This window comes from Ziziphus jujuba, chromosome 8, assembly GCF_031755915.1.
Source record: "Ziziphus jujuba cultivar Dongzao chromosome 8, ASM3175591v1".
In the NCBI taxonomy this organism is placed as follows: domain Eukaryota; kingdom Viridiplantae; phylum Streptophyta; class Magnoliopsida; order Rosales; family Rhamnaceae; genus Ziziphus; species Ziziphus jujuba.
Window position 1 is genome coordinate 27,550,337 of NC_083386.1, and position 16,768 is coordinate 27,567,104.

The following is a 16,768-nucleotide window of genomic DNA, read 5'->3' on the forward strand; positions in this document are numbered from 1 at the left end:
CGGATTTTCTAATTTCGGCTGGTGGGATCCTATAAAACAGCGATTTCAGTGTTTCGGTCAGCCAAACTAAACAAAAACTCAGTTGCTCTTCTTCACACAAAGCATTTTTACTCTCAGAATCTAAAACCCTCAAAACCAAAAAAATAACACCACTACTGATTTTTTTCTTTTTTCCTTGGAGTTTCCTGGAGATTTTGATTAGGAAACTTTCCTATTGAGCATCCATAGACTGCGCAACTTTCATAGAAAGTTCTTTTTAACTCAGCGAAAACAGTAAGGTTATTTTTGTACTGGGAAAATCTCCGAAAAAAAGTATCAAAAATTCAGCTATTCACTTGCCTTTTTTTGGCTCGGTTTCGGTTTAGTTTCTCTTTTTGAAGGTGTTGCTTTCTTATAAAATCTCAATATACCCCTTACAGAGTTCTTTTTGTGTTTGGGCTCTCTTTATCTCTCTCTCTTTAACTTTTTCATTGGCAGAGTTTTGAATCAGCCTTTGTCTTTGCTTATCTCTTTAACTTGATAAGCTTGTTGGTCACGGTTCTTTACTCTTTAGCTTCTTTTTTCTCTTATCGTCCCTCTTTATTCTCCCTTAGTTGGGGGGGTCTGAGACCGAGTTCGGTTAATTTTCTCTGTTCGATGTCACTACGGAGAATCTGAAAGAAAAAATTGTTTGGAAAAAGATGGAACAAAGCATCCTATGTCCGATAAAATACACAGAACACAGGAAAGTCACAACGATGTTGACGAAGCCATCTAAGAAATCATCATTATCGTCGTCGGAGTATAGCACCGGCACCGGAACTGTTCCAAGGGTTGTACGGATATCGATAACTGACCCAGATGCTACAGACTCATCCAGCGATGAAGAAGGAGAGTTGTTTTGTCGTCAGCGGGTGAAGAGGTATGTCAATGAAGTTAACATTGAAACTGGTTGCAAAGCCTCCATAGTCGCTAATAATGGTCGGAAGAGACCCGCCGCGGAAGCCCCTTGCCGGAGACCCATTAAAACCTCTCCAACTCCCAATCCCAGCAATGGGAAGAAGTTCAGAGGAGTCCGACAACGGCCTTGGGGTAAATGGGCTGCCGAGATTAGAGATCCGGCAAGGCGGGTACGGGTTTGGTTGGGTACTTATGACACTGCTGAAGAAGCAGCTATGGTATATGACAACGCTGCCATTAAACTTCGAGGTCCTGATGCTTTAACAAACTTTGTCACACCGCCACCGAGAGAAAATCCAGATCCAGAGCCAGAGCTAAATGGAGGAACTTCAGTCTCTGGCTATGACTCCGGCGAAGAGTCTCGAAACGTCGCATCTCCCACTTCAGTACTTCATTTTAGAAGGCAGTCTAACGAAGAAGAAGAAGGCGGCGGAGCCCAAAAGCTATTGGAAGCTGTCCATGAAGCAGAAGTATGTAAACCTCCATCACCAACACCACCAGCAATACCGGAAGAACTGGTACAAGAATGTGAAGGCGAAACGAATATAGCGGACGATTTGGGGAATTATTTGCCGTTGGATTTGCCACTGGACCTGTCTTACTTGGACAATGAATTTAAGTTTTCAGCACCTGAATCGCCGGTACTATTCGAATCGCCATTTTACTTAGACGACGAAGAGCAAGAAACGATTCTTGAGCCTCTGCCGGAATATATACTGAAGGAGGATTTCAGCGATATGTTCCGGGACTCATACGACTTGTCGTCGTCGTCTTCTTCATCAGGCATGTGCCAAGGGGATGACTATTTTCAAGAAATTTTGTTTGGTTCAGACCCTCTTGTGGTCCTCTGAAAAAAGAAAAAGTGTGTGACAGATACTCTCTTATTGGACTGAGTGTTGGTGGCTGCCGCCGTTGGCTTGCCGATTTCTCGGCAGATTTTGTTCAGGCGGCAACCAGAAGATCGGCTTACTGTTTTTATTTATTTATTTATTTTTGTTATTTTCTATATATATATATATATATTAATATTTGTTTAAAATATCTTCGTTAAAAGAAAAGAATTAGCGGAGAGTAGAGTCGAGTTTTGATGAAATTTTGTTTTAATATATATATATATTTTTAATATTGTGTAAGAGTGTATAATTAATTTTCGACGATTTTAATAGAAATATATAATGTAAGATCTTTCTGAATATCTTTTATAATTGGGAAAATTCCAAAAGAAAAATATACAGCGTGGCATTCTCTTGGCCCGCACGAGTAGCGCGATTTGCGGTGGAGGGGCGGTAGTAGATTGGGTCCATTTGTCTAAAAGCGGTGCCGTCTTCTATATACCGGTGTGAATTTAGAGCCTCAAGTTTCTTTTTTCACATAGACTTTCCGAAAATCTAAATTTTCCCACTTGACACAGATAGAGAGCGAGAGAGAGAGAGAGAGTTTAAAAAAATTAAAAAAAAAAGGGATTTTCAATTGCTATGTTTTGCTGCCGAAAAGCAATTCTATGAAGTAGGAAATGTGGACATAAAAAGCAACCAAAAAAAAAAAAAACCCATATAATAAATGTGGTATTAGTGGTCTACCTTTGTTAATAAGCTGATGAATATATGTAATTAATTAATAACAGGAAATAGTTTTATAGGTCATAGCTGGAAATATTAGTTGGGGCTTTCGTTTATTAAAATAATTTTTGGTCAGGAAAAGTAAGAATTTAAGATTGTAGCTAAATGGGGAAATTAATTAAAATTTATTGCTTTATTCTTTCAACGGCTACATTGTATAGCCTCTTCCATATAAACAATATTATTCTTGAATGGCACGTTTCTCCCGCTCTTCTTATTAAGCGAGGATAATTATTTTTCCCAATCTGAGATTTTAATTCATAAAAAAGTGAAACTTATCACACCGCAAAGCAAAGCAAATCAAATCATATATATCCAAGGATATATATATATATATATATAAATATAGAGAGAGAGAGAGAGAGAGGAATTCGAATACAAAATTGAGACTAGCTAACTACAGATATTTATCAATTTGAAGTGATAATTATGCCCAATAAGTTAAATAGTAATTTTTATTTTTTTTTAAATATTTGGGTTCATGTGCGTTTGCTCTATTGGTCCAATTTTTCACCCCCTTCCACTCAATTCCCATAAGAGAAGAACTTTCTTTATAAAGTTATGATGATTTTCTTTGGGAAGGGAAAGGTTATGGGTAATTAAGTTTTTGCAAATTGATCAGCTAAGCGTTATTAATATATAGTAAAAGAGAAAATAAAAAGGTAACCTTTTTAATATGCAGTCATTGGAAAGTATGTAGCTAGCATGAGGAAACCTTCTGCCATGCACTGCTCTTTTATTGCTTCACTACTACTCAAACATGAAGACCAAAAAAAAAAAAAAAAGTGGGAATTTGATCAGAAGCCCCTCATGCATGATTATGTCTGAAACCCAGTTTGATACTATTTCCATCTTAATAATATCAATCTTACTTCCATTTCCCTTTACACATGTTCTCCACAAAAGGAAGACAATTTCTCATAATTATGTCTTAAAAAACTTGTATATTATTTAATCCTCTTTTTTACACACAAAATATGAAACAAAGTTAAAAATCTAACCAAACTCAAACTCTTTGTGCATTTGAACTCGATAGCTTTCTTTCACATTCCAATCAAGTTTAATAATGAAGAGAATGTCAAAATTTTTATTTCTAATGTAGAAAAAAAAAAAAAAAAAGTAGTTTGAGGGAGGAGGATGATTCTAACATTTGACCAAGTAGCACAATAGTAGCGGACTTAGAAGGGGCTCCATAGAATGGGAAGCAATATTGGCTTTTTAAAGAGGATGTGTGGACATGATGAAGAGCTTTTTGTAGCCAAATAGCTGTGGTTGCTCATGGGGGGGTCCTTTCTTGGTGCTTGCCGGTTGGTAAAAATAAAAATTTAAATTTGGAGGGTTTTTTTCTTTAATTTTTATTTTTTAAGAAATATTGTTTATAAAATAAATAGATTTGAGGGTCAATATGGGATTGAAGCAAATTTCGGGTTTGTGACACATGAAATGCAAGGATCAACATCATACTGCGATAGATTATAATGGCTTATGAAAAATGTGGATTTTTTTTTTGTTTTTTTCCCTTTCTTTTTCTCTTCTTTTCACACATTGGTGCGACTCCCTTTTGTGGGGTCTTCAAATTTTTGCTGCAACTTGGACGAGCATGGTTGGCATGCACACAATCATAAAAGTGAAATATATTTTAAATGTTATATGGTCACGCATGCACTGTATTATTTTGTAAAAGGAATGAGTAATATATATATATATATATACATAAAGACCTACAAACTAATATAGGGCAGTCAATTTTTTTTGGATATAAATGTTTTTATTTCAAATATGAAAGAAAAATCCCAGTGAAGAGCAAAGTACATATCCATCTTGCAGAATACAAAGCGGATTTTGTCTTCCGTACGAATGCTGGTTTAGCGTTGAATTCCTCAACTACTTTTTTATTATTATAAATAATAATAGAACAAAACTGTGCATTAATTAATTACCTTACTTATTTTGAATATTTTGTACATCTTGAAAGTTGCATTATAGATTGCGAAGATATAAATATACCAATAATTTCTAGCATGTATAATTCTCCAATTTGCTTTTTCTTATTTGCTTACGAAAATATATATTAAAAAAAAAATTACGTTTTATGACGTTGGATATCCGATTTTAGTTTAGTTAATGAAATTAGGCTTGGTTGAATATTAATTTTCAACAATTCCATTGTTTTGAAAGCATCTCCAATAATTTTCTTCATTGGAGTTTATGTGTTAAGAGATTTTTAAGATGTTGAAATTTAAATGGCATCATATATATTAATAAATAATATTTATTTAAATTTATTTTCTATTTGATCTTATTTAAAATTCAAAATGGAATGAATTGGTATATAGAAAGAGAAAAAAAGTTATGATTTGATGAGGAGATAGGAGAGAAAATAGATTGAATTTATGACTCATACTATCTGATAAACCATCTACAAACTTTTATTTTTACCATTATTAGCGAATATTTTTTTAAAAGGCTATCTATTCATTTAATGTGACAATAAAATTTTTAGATGGATATAATTAATGAACATTTTATTGGAGATGCAATTTTAGTTTAGTTAGTGAAATTAGGTTTGGATGAATATTAATTTCCAACAATTACACTATTTTGAGAACCACGAATAAGAAATTGTGGGTGAGGACAATAATAGGAAAAATAAAAGTGATATTTCCGAATGATTGACAGATTGAAAACTTAACTCACATTTGGCCTCAGATGAATGCATCTTTGGAAATCAATTTGGTTTCCCAATTCCTTCTCTACACAGAAATAACATATATATTTTTCACATGTCCAACCAACCAAAGCCAGATATATGTACACAACGTATTCTGATTTTTTAATTTCCATTTCGGTGATTTAAATTTAAGTTAATTTAGTTGGGTATTAAAATTAATTTATTAATTATTCTTTTTTTTCCTCATCTTTCACTTTTTTTTGAATCACTTTCATCTTTCACTTGGATTTTATTTAAATAAAGACATATGTCGTCCAGGTGACCAGTGTGAAATCTCCTTTTTTTTTTTTTTTAATATATATATATATATATATATATATATATATATATATATATATATTGTAATCCCCTATAAAGAAAGAAAATATTGTAATGGTAAGACTGCAATAAAGTACCAATACTCTCCTCTTCTATATTTTTACATGTGATGATCGCGGAATATTCATATTACTATTATTTTTTTTCTTTTTTCTTTTTTTTTTTAAAAAAAAACTACTATTAGTTATTTATAGATGTTGTAAGTTGAAAACCTTAATTCATATATTAATTGTGAATAAAGATTGTTCAAATACCTCAACAAAAACGGCATCAGTGGCTTTAAACCGCTTCTGGACAATGGTATTTAAAATAAAAAAATAAAAAAATACCGCATATATAAAAAAGAAAAATAAAAAGTAATTTCTCCAAAATATAATATCATTAGTTTCATCATTTACTATAAATTTTATTGAACTCTCACTACAACAAAAACTATAATTTACTACTAGCATTGTATGTGGTGAAAGACTTTAATCACATACTATTTATTGTTGCATGTAGTCTATTAAGAAGTTGTTGAAACACCCCTTTTCTACCACATCATACATGAATGTGGTGTAAAACGACAAATAGAAGTGGTTAATTCACAGCTACCAGAGATAATGTAAGAGGTAGGTTTGAATGTTTAACAACATAAGGTGCACAATGGTGGATTTTGTGGTCAAATTTGAATTATTTTAGCCTTTAAATTCCTTACTAATATATCAACTATATATAGAATCAATAACTAATAACAAACAATATGAACACACTTGTATACATGTATATGTAAAAACCTTAGCATGCTATGTCAAAAGTAGTCACAATAATAGAAAGAAACCATACATACACAAGTGAAATGTAAGTTTATACACTTACCGAAATGCAAAGTAAAAAATTGTTACAATACAAATTCCTTGCTAAGCTCTTTATCATACAATATTTGTTGTAGTGTCAATGACTGTTTATCCAAAATTAAGAACTATTACCACACACCCAAATTGAAATTATTATTTGATATGCTAGTGATTATTTTTTTTTTCCTTTAAAAAGCATAAAATGGAAGATAAATAAGATTTCAGAACGCAATTATTTTACCAAAAATTAAATATTATATATATTGGAAGCGATTTCACCAATAAAGCAAAAACTGAAAAAAGAAGAAGGTACGGAAGAATAAAATATGGGCCCAAAATACAAATTAAGGTTCAAACTTTATTAAGAATAATGCATCATCTTTGATTATGTATTATTACTTTGAAATATTTATTGAATTTTTTATTACATAGACTTGACGTCTAATCTGACTGAAATATAGTTATTGAATCCGAAATATGGATTATAAATTGGATGGAGTGCCTAAAAGTACTGCAAAATAGAAGTCACCGGTGTTAGAGAAAAAGTGGTGTTGTAGGCACAAGAAGCTCTCAACCATATTCTGGCAATGTCACAAGGATATTGCTCTTAATCATCACAAAATCATTGCAAATTAGTGTGTTTAAAAAATTAATAACTTTAAAATATATTATCTTAAATAATCTATTTTGAGTGTGTCATAATGCTTTGTTTTTGTGTCTCAAATTCATGATGCTTTCCCTTCACGTGAGATATTGATAATAAATCAAAATTTATTTGTTACTTGCTCATTAAATAAATGAACTAGTTTTCACAAGCAGTTAGGTCAAAGTGCCTTATATGCAGTCTGCAAGTTGGTGCAATAATATGTGTGTATATATATATATATATATATATCCTTAAAGCATTATTTCCAAATTATCCTTATAGTAACGATTTGCTTTTTTTTTTTTTTTGGCTGAAAAAAGTAATAACTTGTTTTGGCAAATAAATAAGAACTGACGAATCTTGGTAAAGTATTTAATTTTTACAACAAACTGTTTATTATTACTTTCTAAACTATTCCTTCTATGTACTTTTTTTTTTTTTTTGGATAAATAATTCCTCCTATGTACTTAAAAACAAATATATTGAAGGTGGTTGTGCAACAGAACTCTTACCAAATAAAGTAATTAATTACTCTACTTTTTTTTTCCAGGGGAAAAAAAAAAATGAAGAAAAGAAAGAAGAGGAAGAAGAAATATTTCTTCCAGGGTTTTTCCTTGTCAGTTTTAAGGTGATGCTATAAATGGCAACTTTATCAATCGGAGCCACCTTCTCTGCCGAAATTAATCTTTTTGGCTTTTAAATCCATAATAGTACGAAGGAATTTTTTTGGGGCTATACATATCATTTTTCATTTTTCTTTTCTAACTGAATGTATGTGGGAATTCATAATCTAGACCATTACATGAACAACCAATAAATAAATTGTACTGGAATATTTCCTAAGGGACTCATTTTCGAATATATGGGTGCTTAATAATTAAATTTTATCAGGCAAAAAAGGCTACCATCTGCTGTAGAAAAAAGATGCAGTTTTGTGTGTGTGTGTGTGTTTTTTTGCCTGTGAACTATTTGTTAAAGTACTTTAAAGATAGAAAGTAACTTGTTATCTTGAAATACCAACTTTTAATTTTAGGCGAGCTAGCTTTATGGGAACCTGTGGGCAGAAGGAGGAAAGCCAAAAAATAAAACAAAGAAGCAAAAAATCAAACAAGAAGATGAAGGGAAAAAGGAAAAGAAGACAGGCACGGCAATTCATGGCAAATTAAATAATTTATTTTTTTTTAAAATTTTTTTAATTTTGTGTATTTGCAAACCTTGAACCACAAGCCAACTGATCTGATATATGAAACTGCCATAAAAAGCAAGTAGCAAACTCCTTGAACCAGTTGAAAATTTGAATCCAAATTTTCTATTTTTGGTAGATTGTTGTCACTGTTCACTGCAGTAGTATTTATGTTGGAAGACCTGAGGAAAGGCACGCACTTCCTCACTTTTGTTTGTTTCAATACATTAAATTTTTTTTTTTTATATACAACCGTTTATAATACAATATAACATTTTATTTATAGCTGGATATTTAATAATTTTTTATCGGATTATGTTTTGATTTAACGTCTATTATAAAAATTATCTATTGTTTAATTCACATTACAGATGATATTTGAAAAATTGTATAGATGATATGAGGCAACTGTTACATAAAATACTCTTCGATATATATTACTCTTGAATTTCAAAAATCCATGTATTAAAATGTGCAAATTGAACTAGTACCATTGGGCATTTTACATAAACTATAAACAACTGTTAGAGAAATTGGCTATATGTTTTTCATCAATGCATAAGGTACTCGTAAAACAATACTAGTGCCCAAAGAAACTAAGCAGGAGTGTAGCATTTTCCTCCAAGCAATTATTCAGAAATTAGTGAAGTTGCGGTAGGGAAGGCAGTTGATGCAGCTAAGAGAGGGCTAAATTTGCAGGCTTTTAAAGTAAACAACAGCGAAGAGAGGCTGTGAGTCAGACTGTGAGAGAGAGAGAGAGAGAGAGCCAAGTTGCATGAGTCTGCAAGTGGTTTTGTATGTGTCTGTAGAAGTGGCAACCGCCAATTAATAAACAAGGACAACACCTGAGCCCCTTCTATTGCTTCCTTTGCTTTCATTTTTCAAACTACTGTGCTGTCCAAAATTTTGGTCCCCACACTTGGCCTTCACACACACCTCTCCTAACCTTTATAATGGAAAATCAACTTTAGCTAAGTAGGTAATTTATACCATTTTCATGTCAAATTAATTTTATGCTACTCATAATTACATATATTAAGCTTTTTTATTTTCATGAATTAAGTGGTTATTTAAGTACTCCACCTTCTTAGTAAGATTTAAATTTGGAAGTAAAAAATTTGAATTCGAATTATTAATTTAAAAAATAGTAACTTTATCATTTAACTATTCGTACATAATAAATTTGATAATTTTTATAAAAATAATTTAAAATGATTTATAAAAATAACTTAAATGATTAAGATGAAATTGATAGAAGGTATATAAATATATTAGAAACTTTGGTCTCTTTTTCAGTAATCTTCGTGCACAAATGCTTTTAAAGATAATGATTTTTTCTCACCAAATCTTTGCAAGTGGGCTAATCAAATCATTGCTTTTGTAGATTTTGTTGAAATTATGTTTTTCGAAGTAACACTCTATAATTATGGTAGTTGGTCGCAGTTAAGAGTAAGAAGTAGGAGCTCCAGACCAGTTCAGTATTAATCAAGATATTCTACAAAATTATGCTTAATTAGTGGCAATCATGACTTTTTAGCTTCAGTTTTATCAATGGTTTTTGAGCAAACAAAAAAAAAGTTTTATCAATGGTTGACTAGATCAACAGTTGGACGTTTGATCACCCACGTTCTGATGTACGGCAACCATCCAATCTTAGTCTACGAGGGACCCACAAAATCAACTTGTTGGGTTTTGCTGGACTCCTAAGCCCATGCACATGTGAGGAAAGACTTTTAGGGGAAGAAAATCAGGTGGGCCCAGATCCAAGAAGACAATGAGGTGGTGGGGAACACGTGAACTATGCATGGACCTCTGCACCCAATTTTCCAATTCGTGTCGCTGAATTTTAAACTTTCCTTGGGTGCACGTGGCAATATGATGAAGCTGTCAGAATGCCTAATCAAGAGACACGTGGCGATGAAACAATTATGGTTTTGGTTAAATTGAATCATGCGTATGGGATGGGTTTGAAGGTCCACTCAGGTTCATAACCTCAATTTTTCACCTACCGACAAGAGGGTTGTGGGAAGGAATGTAACAAAGATTGGGAGGTGGACACTGGGACTATGCTCAATTTAGGTGCAGAAATTGCAGTCCCACACCCATTTTTTCCACTTTTTTTTTATTACTTCATATATATATATATATTTAGAGGGAATGTTCTTTGAATATATATATATATATATAGATGTATATTGTAAGATTATTAATACTGGAAATCTTTATTTCTCAGTAAAATAAACTTTTTGGGTTGTCAATTTCTCTTTATGATATTTGAAATTGATGGAGTGCTTTGAAGGAGTACCGTCAAATTATAAAGACAAATATGAAATCTATATTCAAATCAACCATATAGCATTCCATCCTAGAATTATTTTCTTAATGTTTGACTGTATTGACGATTTGAGGAATATATATCCTTTTTATATTGAGTTAGTTTTATCAAAAATCACTGTTACCATTCCTAATTGATAGTAACTAGTTGAATTATATTTGACAAAAGTGGTGGAATAAATTGTTTTCTGTACAAGTTTTAAAGGAAATTAACTGTTTGAGTTGAAAGGATGAAAATACAATTTAGCAGAATTCAAAAAGGTCAGGCGTACGTAAAATCTTCTCAATTTTTATTATTATTATTTTCTCAAATTTCGCTTGAACCATTTCCCTAACTTTGCATCCTTGTCTCTTAGAAAAATGATTTTTTGTCATGCCAGATGGCAAGGATCTTTAACATGGTTCCTCATCCAATCCTCTTTTCCCGTCAAATATCCAACTCGGATTCTCTGAATTCTAAAATCTCAATAAAATAGAATAAAACTAAAATTGAAAATAAAATTATTATTTGAAGTGTCTATTTTATGCTATTAGTAATTCACATTAATCATGTGAAAACTATGACGTTTAAGCAGAACCAAATTCATAGACATGATAAATCTTGCACACCTTAATAATTCCAACATTATGGATAGTATATTGGAAGTTATATATAATTAAATCTATGTATGTGTATATCTGCATGCCCAGTGGAGTCACGTGTATTTGTATGAAAACGACAGTTCCGCAATTGATGAGGTACTTAATTGAGATGGAGAAGAAACACAATTATCTTTTTCATAAACCTTTTGAATTTTTAAATCTCATATCAGTTTCTAACACATTCAAAGTCCCTATTTTGTCTCCCATTTACAAAAAATAAATAATTAAAAAAAAAACGAAGAAACTCTTTTCGGCCTCAAATATTTGTAAAAGTTATTCGGAAAATTGATTATCAATAGCACATATCAGGCAAACAACAGGAAGAAAAAGTTGACTTAAAATTCTATAACGAGAAGCAAAATTTATATATGCAGTATATATATATATATATATATATATATGTGTGTGTGTGTGTGTGTGAATTCCCTTTCAGGTTGACCCAATACCTTGTTTGACATTCTCCACGGAAAACACGAAAGTCTTTGATGTCACATTTTAAGATCATAAAAAAAGAGGATTAGAGAAGGAAGCAAAGTTGGACAAGAAAAGCAAGGATGTTTTCTCCTTGTCTTGTCACTGCTTGGGAAGAAGGGGGGAAATTAAAGAAATTTTCTTTTTTTCTTTTTTTCCTATTCCGAGTCATGCATCCAATTGGAAGTCAAAGATATCGTTTAAACAAGTTGCAAATTATGAGGCTAATTATGTGTTCAAACTTAACTTTTTAGTTTTACCTCTAAACACAAAAAGATTAAAAGCAAAAAGCAAAGATTAAAAAATGCTCTAACTTTCCGACAATCCTCTATTTTTGGATTTGTAATTTGTCATTATCCTCTAATTGTCTATAACACTGTTTTTGAAATGGGGTCGGAAAAAGCAACAGGTTTTAGCCAGCTATGTTATGTGCATGGTCAACATGATTAGAGGAATGTTAATCTAATTGTTCCATTTTACAATGATCCCCAATCAAATTAGGATGATGGCAATTGGGATTTACTCAATAGCGCCATTTTATACGTCTAAAGGTCTTCTTTAGAATTGTTGATTGCATGCATAGCCGTTAGGCCTTGTGTCTTTTGGCTGAAATGAAATTTCGTTAATAAGAGAAACCAACAGAGCAGAAAGAGGACAAACTCGGCTCCATTCTCTCTCTAACTTGATCCCACATGATAATAGATTTTATTTAAGTATATTAGCAGATTGAATGGGTGGGTTCTTAAAGTATGGACCAAATTTTATAACACTATGATCTAAGATGGACCAAAATATGGCCCATCTCAGAAGGAATTCCAATATCGGGCCAGCTTTGTAGTTCTCTTGAAATGGGTTCGTGGTTTCCGTTAGAAAGTTCTATATGCAGTAACATCAGACCGTATACACACTCCTAGGTGTAATTTTCAAAACGTCATAAATCCTATTAAATGGTATGGGACCATGGAGAGAGAGCGCACATAGAATTTAGCCGTTCTCCGTTTTACATTTTTCGTTATTAACTACAGGATGCAAGACATACTACAATCAGGTCTATTATTTAATCCTGTTGAAGAGTGATGTCACTTAATTTCTAACAAATCAAATCCCAGCCTTTATATATTTACAAAGCAAAGGGGGCAAAGGATACCACTTGGAAATAGATGAAATTTATATGCTAACCAAAGATGGTCGTTCACATACAGATAACATCAGGAGCTGGTATGTACAAAATGAATTTCATGGGGCAAAGGAACAGCTTTCAACAACCTGTAAATAACTAAATATCTAGAACAGTCCATACCTCAACTACAGTATCAACCTAGGGGTTCACCCATTGTGATACTACCCAAACCCAACAACAATTCGTGGGAAGAAGAAACACCAGAGAAAACAAAGCGGCTGTTCTTGATTGTACCATATGGGGTCCTATTGTTCGACTAATAGCTAAAAAAATACCAGATTCCACGCTAACCCCTAGCCAATAGCACATCCAAGTTGCTCAAACGATCATTGGATGAAGCCTCTTGTGACCCGGAAGTTATTACTGCCTTTCTGTTGACATAGATGTTGTTTTCGTGCTTCTTATTAGCTACCTGATGCAGGTGCAGCAATGCAATCATACTAATTGCATATAAAGCTGCATTTCCCATTATAGAACCCATGTCATCCAATTTAAGGAGTTTTTTCGCAAAATTAAAACTTGAAACAAGAACATTGCTCACAATATTAGACCTCTTTACTCCATTGGTCGCCATCTTGTCACCAGATGGACTAAATGACGGACCATGAAACTTGTCAAAGCATCTTGCATCATGGACATCTCCCACAAAAGCTAAAGCTTCCTCAATGACTTGGTACTTCTTTCCATGGTGTTCAGCTAATCTTAATGCAAGAACAATGCGGCTTTGTTCTAATCGAGCAATTGCAGCATCTCTTTCTGCCCGCTGCTGAACTTGTATAGTCTGAAACACAAGAATACAAGAATAATAACTCATTGGAGAATGCTCCAGGTAGAAAAGTGGCCTTGAAACTAGAGAGAATTATATAATCATAACATTAAACCAGCTTCAGAAACTGAGGCAATGCTTGAAGGCAGCATCGCTATAGGGTATTGATTCCAAGGCAAAGTGCCAGTTAGATAATGTAGATGAATCATTTACCTTACTTACACTCAGTACAGGGCCAGAATCATATACTCAGTATAGGGCCAGAATTCAAGTGCAATCCTTATTCTCTCCTACAAATCATATTTCCCACGGCCCCGCTTCTTAGCACATACAAATACAACTAATTTATTTCATCAGGCCAAACAAGAGCAAACACCTAGATCTAATTGTTTCACACCTCCTACTTTTGTCAGCTAACTTTCACCTGTATATAGACCTCTACCTTCTAATAAACTCTGTTCTTTCTTTCTTTGCTTCCTTTCTCTTTATCTCTTTACTATTATTGTTATTTTCGATTTAAAACTCTAAAAAATATGCATTTTGGGCACCTAATGGTCATCAATCTAGATTGTACACAATTATATGCTTTCACCATTGTGCTAAAGGATCTTAATTTCTATATTATCTTCACTTCTCCATTTGAAAATTGTTTATTTTTGCAGAATCTTATATAACATACCATGCTTCTAATCTCCATATTAATCCTCGAAAGGATCTTAGAACAAAAGGTTAAAAAAAACCTTAAATACATTTATACACCCTACTTCTTTAACTCAGTAAAGACCTAGAGAAAAAGCTAGTTATTGGAGTTTAATATTAGGCGTTTTAAATGTTTGATGTTGGCACCGATTCAAATGGTTCTCCACAAGCATATTAACAACTTCTTTATTCTATCCTCCCAGTTAGACCACTGTTAAAAAACACAAATTACAATAAAAATTACACAAATTACAAGCACACATTGAGAGAAAGGGGGGGGGGGGGGGGGGGGGGGGGGGGGGGGGGAGGAAGACGTGTGTAGTGCAAGAAACTAAGAAAAGCCCTAAATGAACAAATTCTTTTATCCCCTCCAACATGAAAATATTTCAATCGGAAAAATTCAAAATTAAACCAGCAGATATTGCAACTGCCGAATATAACCAATCAAAAGCCAAAAGGTAGAAATTCCCAAACTCACATAGAAAAACTCGAGCTGATCCTCGAGGTTCTCGAGAGCGGTACGAATCGCATTGAGGCTCTTGGCTTCCTGGATTGCGCAATTATCATCGTCAGCAGCAGCTCGGAATTCCTTGGCATAGACGAACCCGCCGCGATTCTCATCGGAAACGACGTCGTTGGTGGCATAGAGCTTCTTCTTGTCGGATTTCCTTTGGAAGGTGACGGAATTAAGGAAGTGCGCTCGGGAAATCGAGTGTATGGCGTCGCTGAGCTTATCGTGTAGGTCCCAGATCTTTTCTAAGACCGCTTCGACTTCGTCGATTTCCATTTCCCATTTCATGAGGTAGAGAGGGTGAGAGAGAAAAGAAATTGGGAAAGCGAGGGAAAGCGAGAGCGAAAGGGAGGGAAAATTGTGTGAGAATTGTTAATTTTTTAGGGTTTTGGTTCCTCAGTCTCAGTTTCGGAGTGAAAAGAAAAAAAAAAAAAAAGAATTGCCAGTTAGATTAAACGTTTCGAATTGGATGAATAAAATACTTGAAAAAAATATGATACAAATTCTAGAAAATGCCGCCTCGTGTGTGTGCCACGGCGAGACACGTAATCGTTTTCTTTTTAGTTTTTGAAGTTTTCTAAATGAGCATACCGAGTGAATGTAGTGAAAATCGTTGCGTTAGAACGAGATTTCAGTTATGTAGAGCGGTATTTCAAAATTCAAATAAATATATTTCCTCGGGTTTCGTATCCTAATGTTGACAATGTACATCTGCTTTTTACCAATTCGTTACATAACCAGGGGCTTTTTGGTTTAATACTAAATTTCTTCTTCTTTTCATTTTTATTTTTTATTAATAGTTAATTTCTTTTTTTATATAGGTAAGAAGGTCGGTAATAGGCTAGTTTTCTCATAATGAATTCGAATCTTTCAAACTTAATATTAACAAAAAAAATAAAGAGAAAAAAATATCAAACTGAATGTTATTTATCATACCATTAAACAGTAATTTTAGACTTAATGACAAAATTTATTGACTAAAGTGTTAGTATAATTTGATACTTTTTTTTGGATTTATCTCTCATAATTGTAATACATTATTAATATATCAATTGTTAATAAACTACTATATCATTAGATTTTAAAAAGTTTAACTAAAATTTGATAGCTATAGCATTACAGGCCATTAAATTAGAGATAAAATTGAAGTGAATGGATAAAAGAATTAAAAAAATAATAGAAAATTATTAGTTCATTACTATTAAATTATTAATCATACAAAATATAACTCATCATGAATTATATTTAATCTGATGACTATGCACACACCTTGTTCATACCATAAGTGTAATCATATATAAGGAATTTTGTTACAATTCATGGCACGCTTATATTATATTATAATAAATGTGCTTACACAACATCACTTATTATAATAAATAAATTATATTTAATTTGATCGGCTATTGCCTATATTACAATGGGCTTGCTCGCATATGACAGCATAATTGTAAATATAAGACATACTATATCCATGAATGATCATGTTACTTTGGATACATAACAACTAGATTGTGTGACTATTTCGAACATGATAAACAATAATTATATATATACATTATTGCCTTGCGATTTACAATAAAATTGACCCCAAACACACTTGTCAGCCAAAACCATGTTGTCAGCCTTTAGGATCGTGAAAGGTCAAATAAAAAAGCTTTTGCGGATTGTATGTTGTGCAAGTTGTATTTTTTAGCTAGCGGAAACTCTATTGAATTAGAGGACATCTTAGCTATAGCTTTGTACAGTTAATAAAATAAAGATATCTGCCTAATTATCAAGTTGTAATTGAAAATAACTAGGTTATGTTTCTTGTTGTGGAGTTCTCTCAATATTATTTAACGCCGCATGCAATATGCCTTAGTTTCAGCACTCGAGGAGCTTAAAATCGTT

At 32.7% G+C, this 16,768-nt stretch overlaps 2 protein-coding genes across 2 annotated transcripts; one reads left to right on the forward strand and one right to left on the reverse strand.

Annotated features, from left to right (window-relative positions):
- On the forward strand, window positions 1–2,072 carry LOC107405772 (ethylene-responsive transcription factor CRF4). Its single transcript, XM_016012863.4, has one exon. It carries the CDS (start codon window positions 681–683, stop codon window positions 1,788–1,790), a length of 1,110 nt encoding a protein of 369 aa, XP_015868349.1. The 5' UTR covers window positions 1–680; the 3' UTR covers window positions 1,791–2,072.
- Window positions 2,073–12,863: 10,791 nt separating this feature from the next.
- Window positions 12,864–15,331, reverse strand: LOC107414584 (plastid division protein PDV1). The gene is made up of 2 exons (XM_048470639.2): window positions 14,843–15,331; window positions 12,864–13,680 (listed from the first exon to the last, which is right to left on the reverse strand). The coding sequence occupies exons 1-2, from the start codon at window positions 15,161–15,163 to the stop codon at window positions 13,186–13,188; spliced, it is 816 nt and encodes a 271-aa protein (XP_048326596.1). The 5' UTR covers window positions 15,164–15,331; the 3' UTR covers window positions 12,864–13,185.
- Between the last annotated feature and the right edge of the window lie 1,437 nt (window positions 15,332–16,768).

What these genes read in the sequence shown, in the direction of transcription:
- LOC107414584 (XM_048470639.2), bottom strand. Translation starts at nt 15,163, where the DNA reads ATGAAATGGGAAATGGAAATCGACGAAGTCGAAGCGGTCTTAGAAAAG. An exon ending in ATCAGCTCGAGTTTTTCTAT is followed by an intron (nt 13,681 to 14,842) that starts GTGAGTTTGGGA and finishes CTTGTGTTTCAG; the next exon opens with ACTATACAAGTTCAGCAGCG.
- LOC107405772 (XM_016012863.4), top strand. Translation starts at nt 681, where the DNA reads ATGGAACAAAGCATCCTATGTCCGATAAAATACACAGAACACAGGAAA.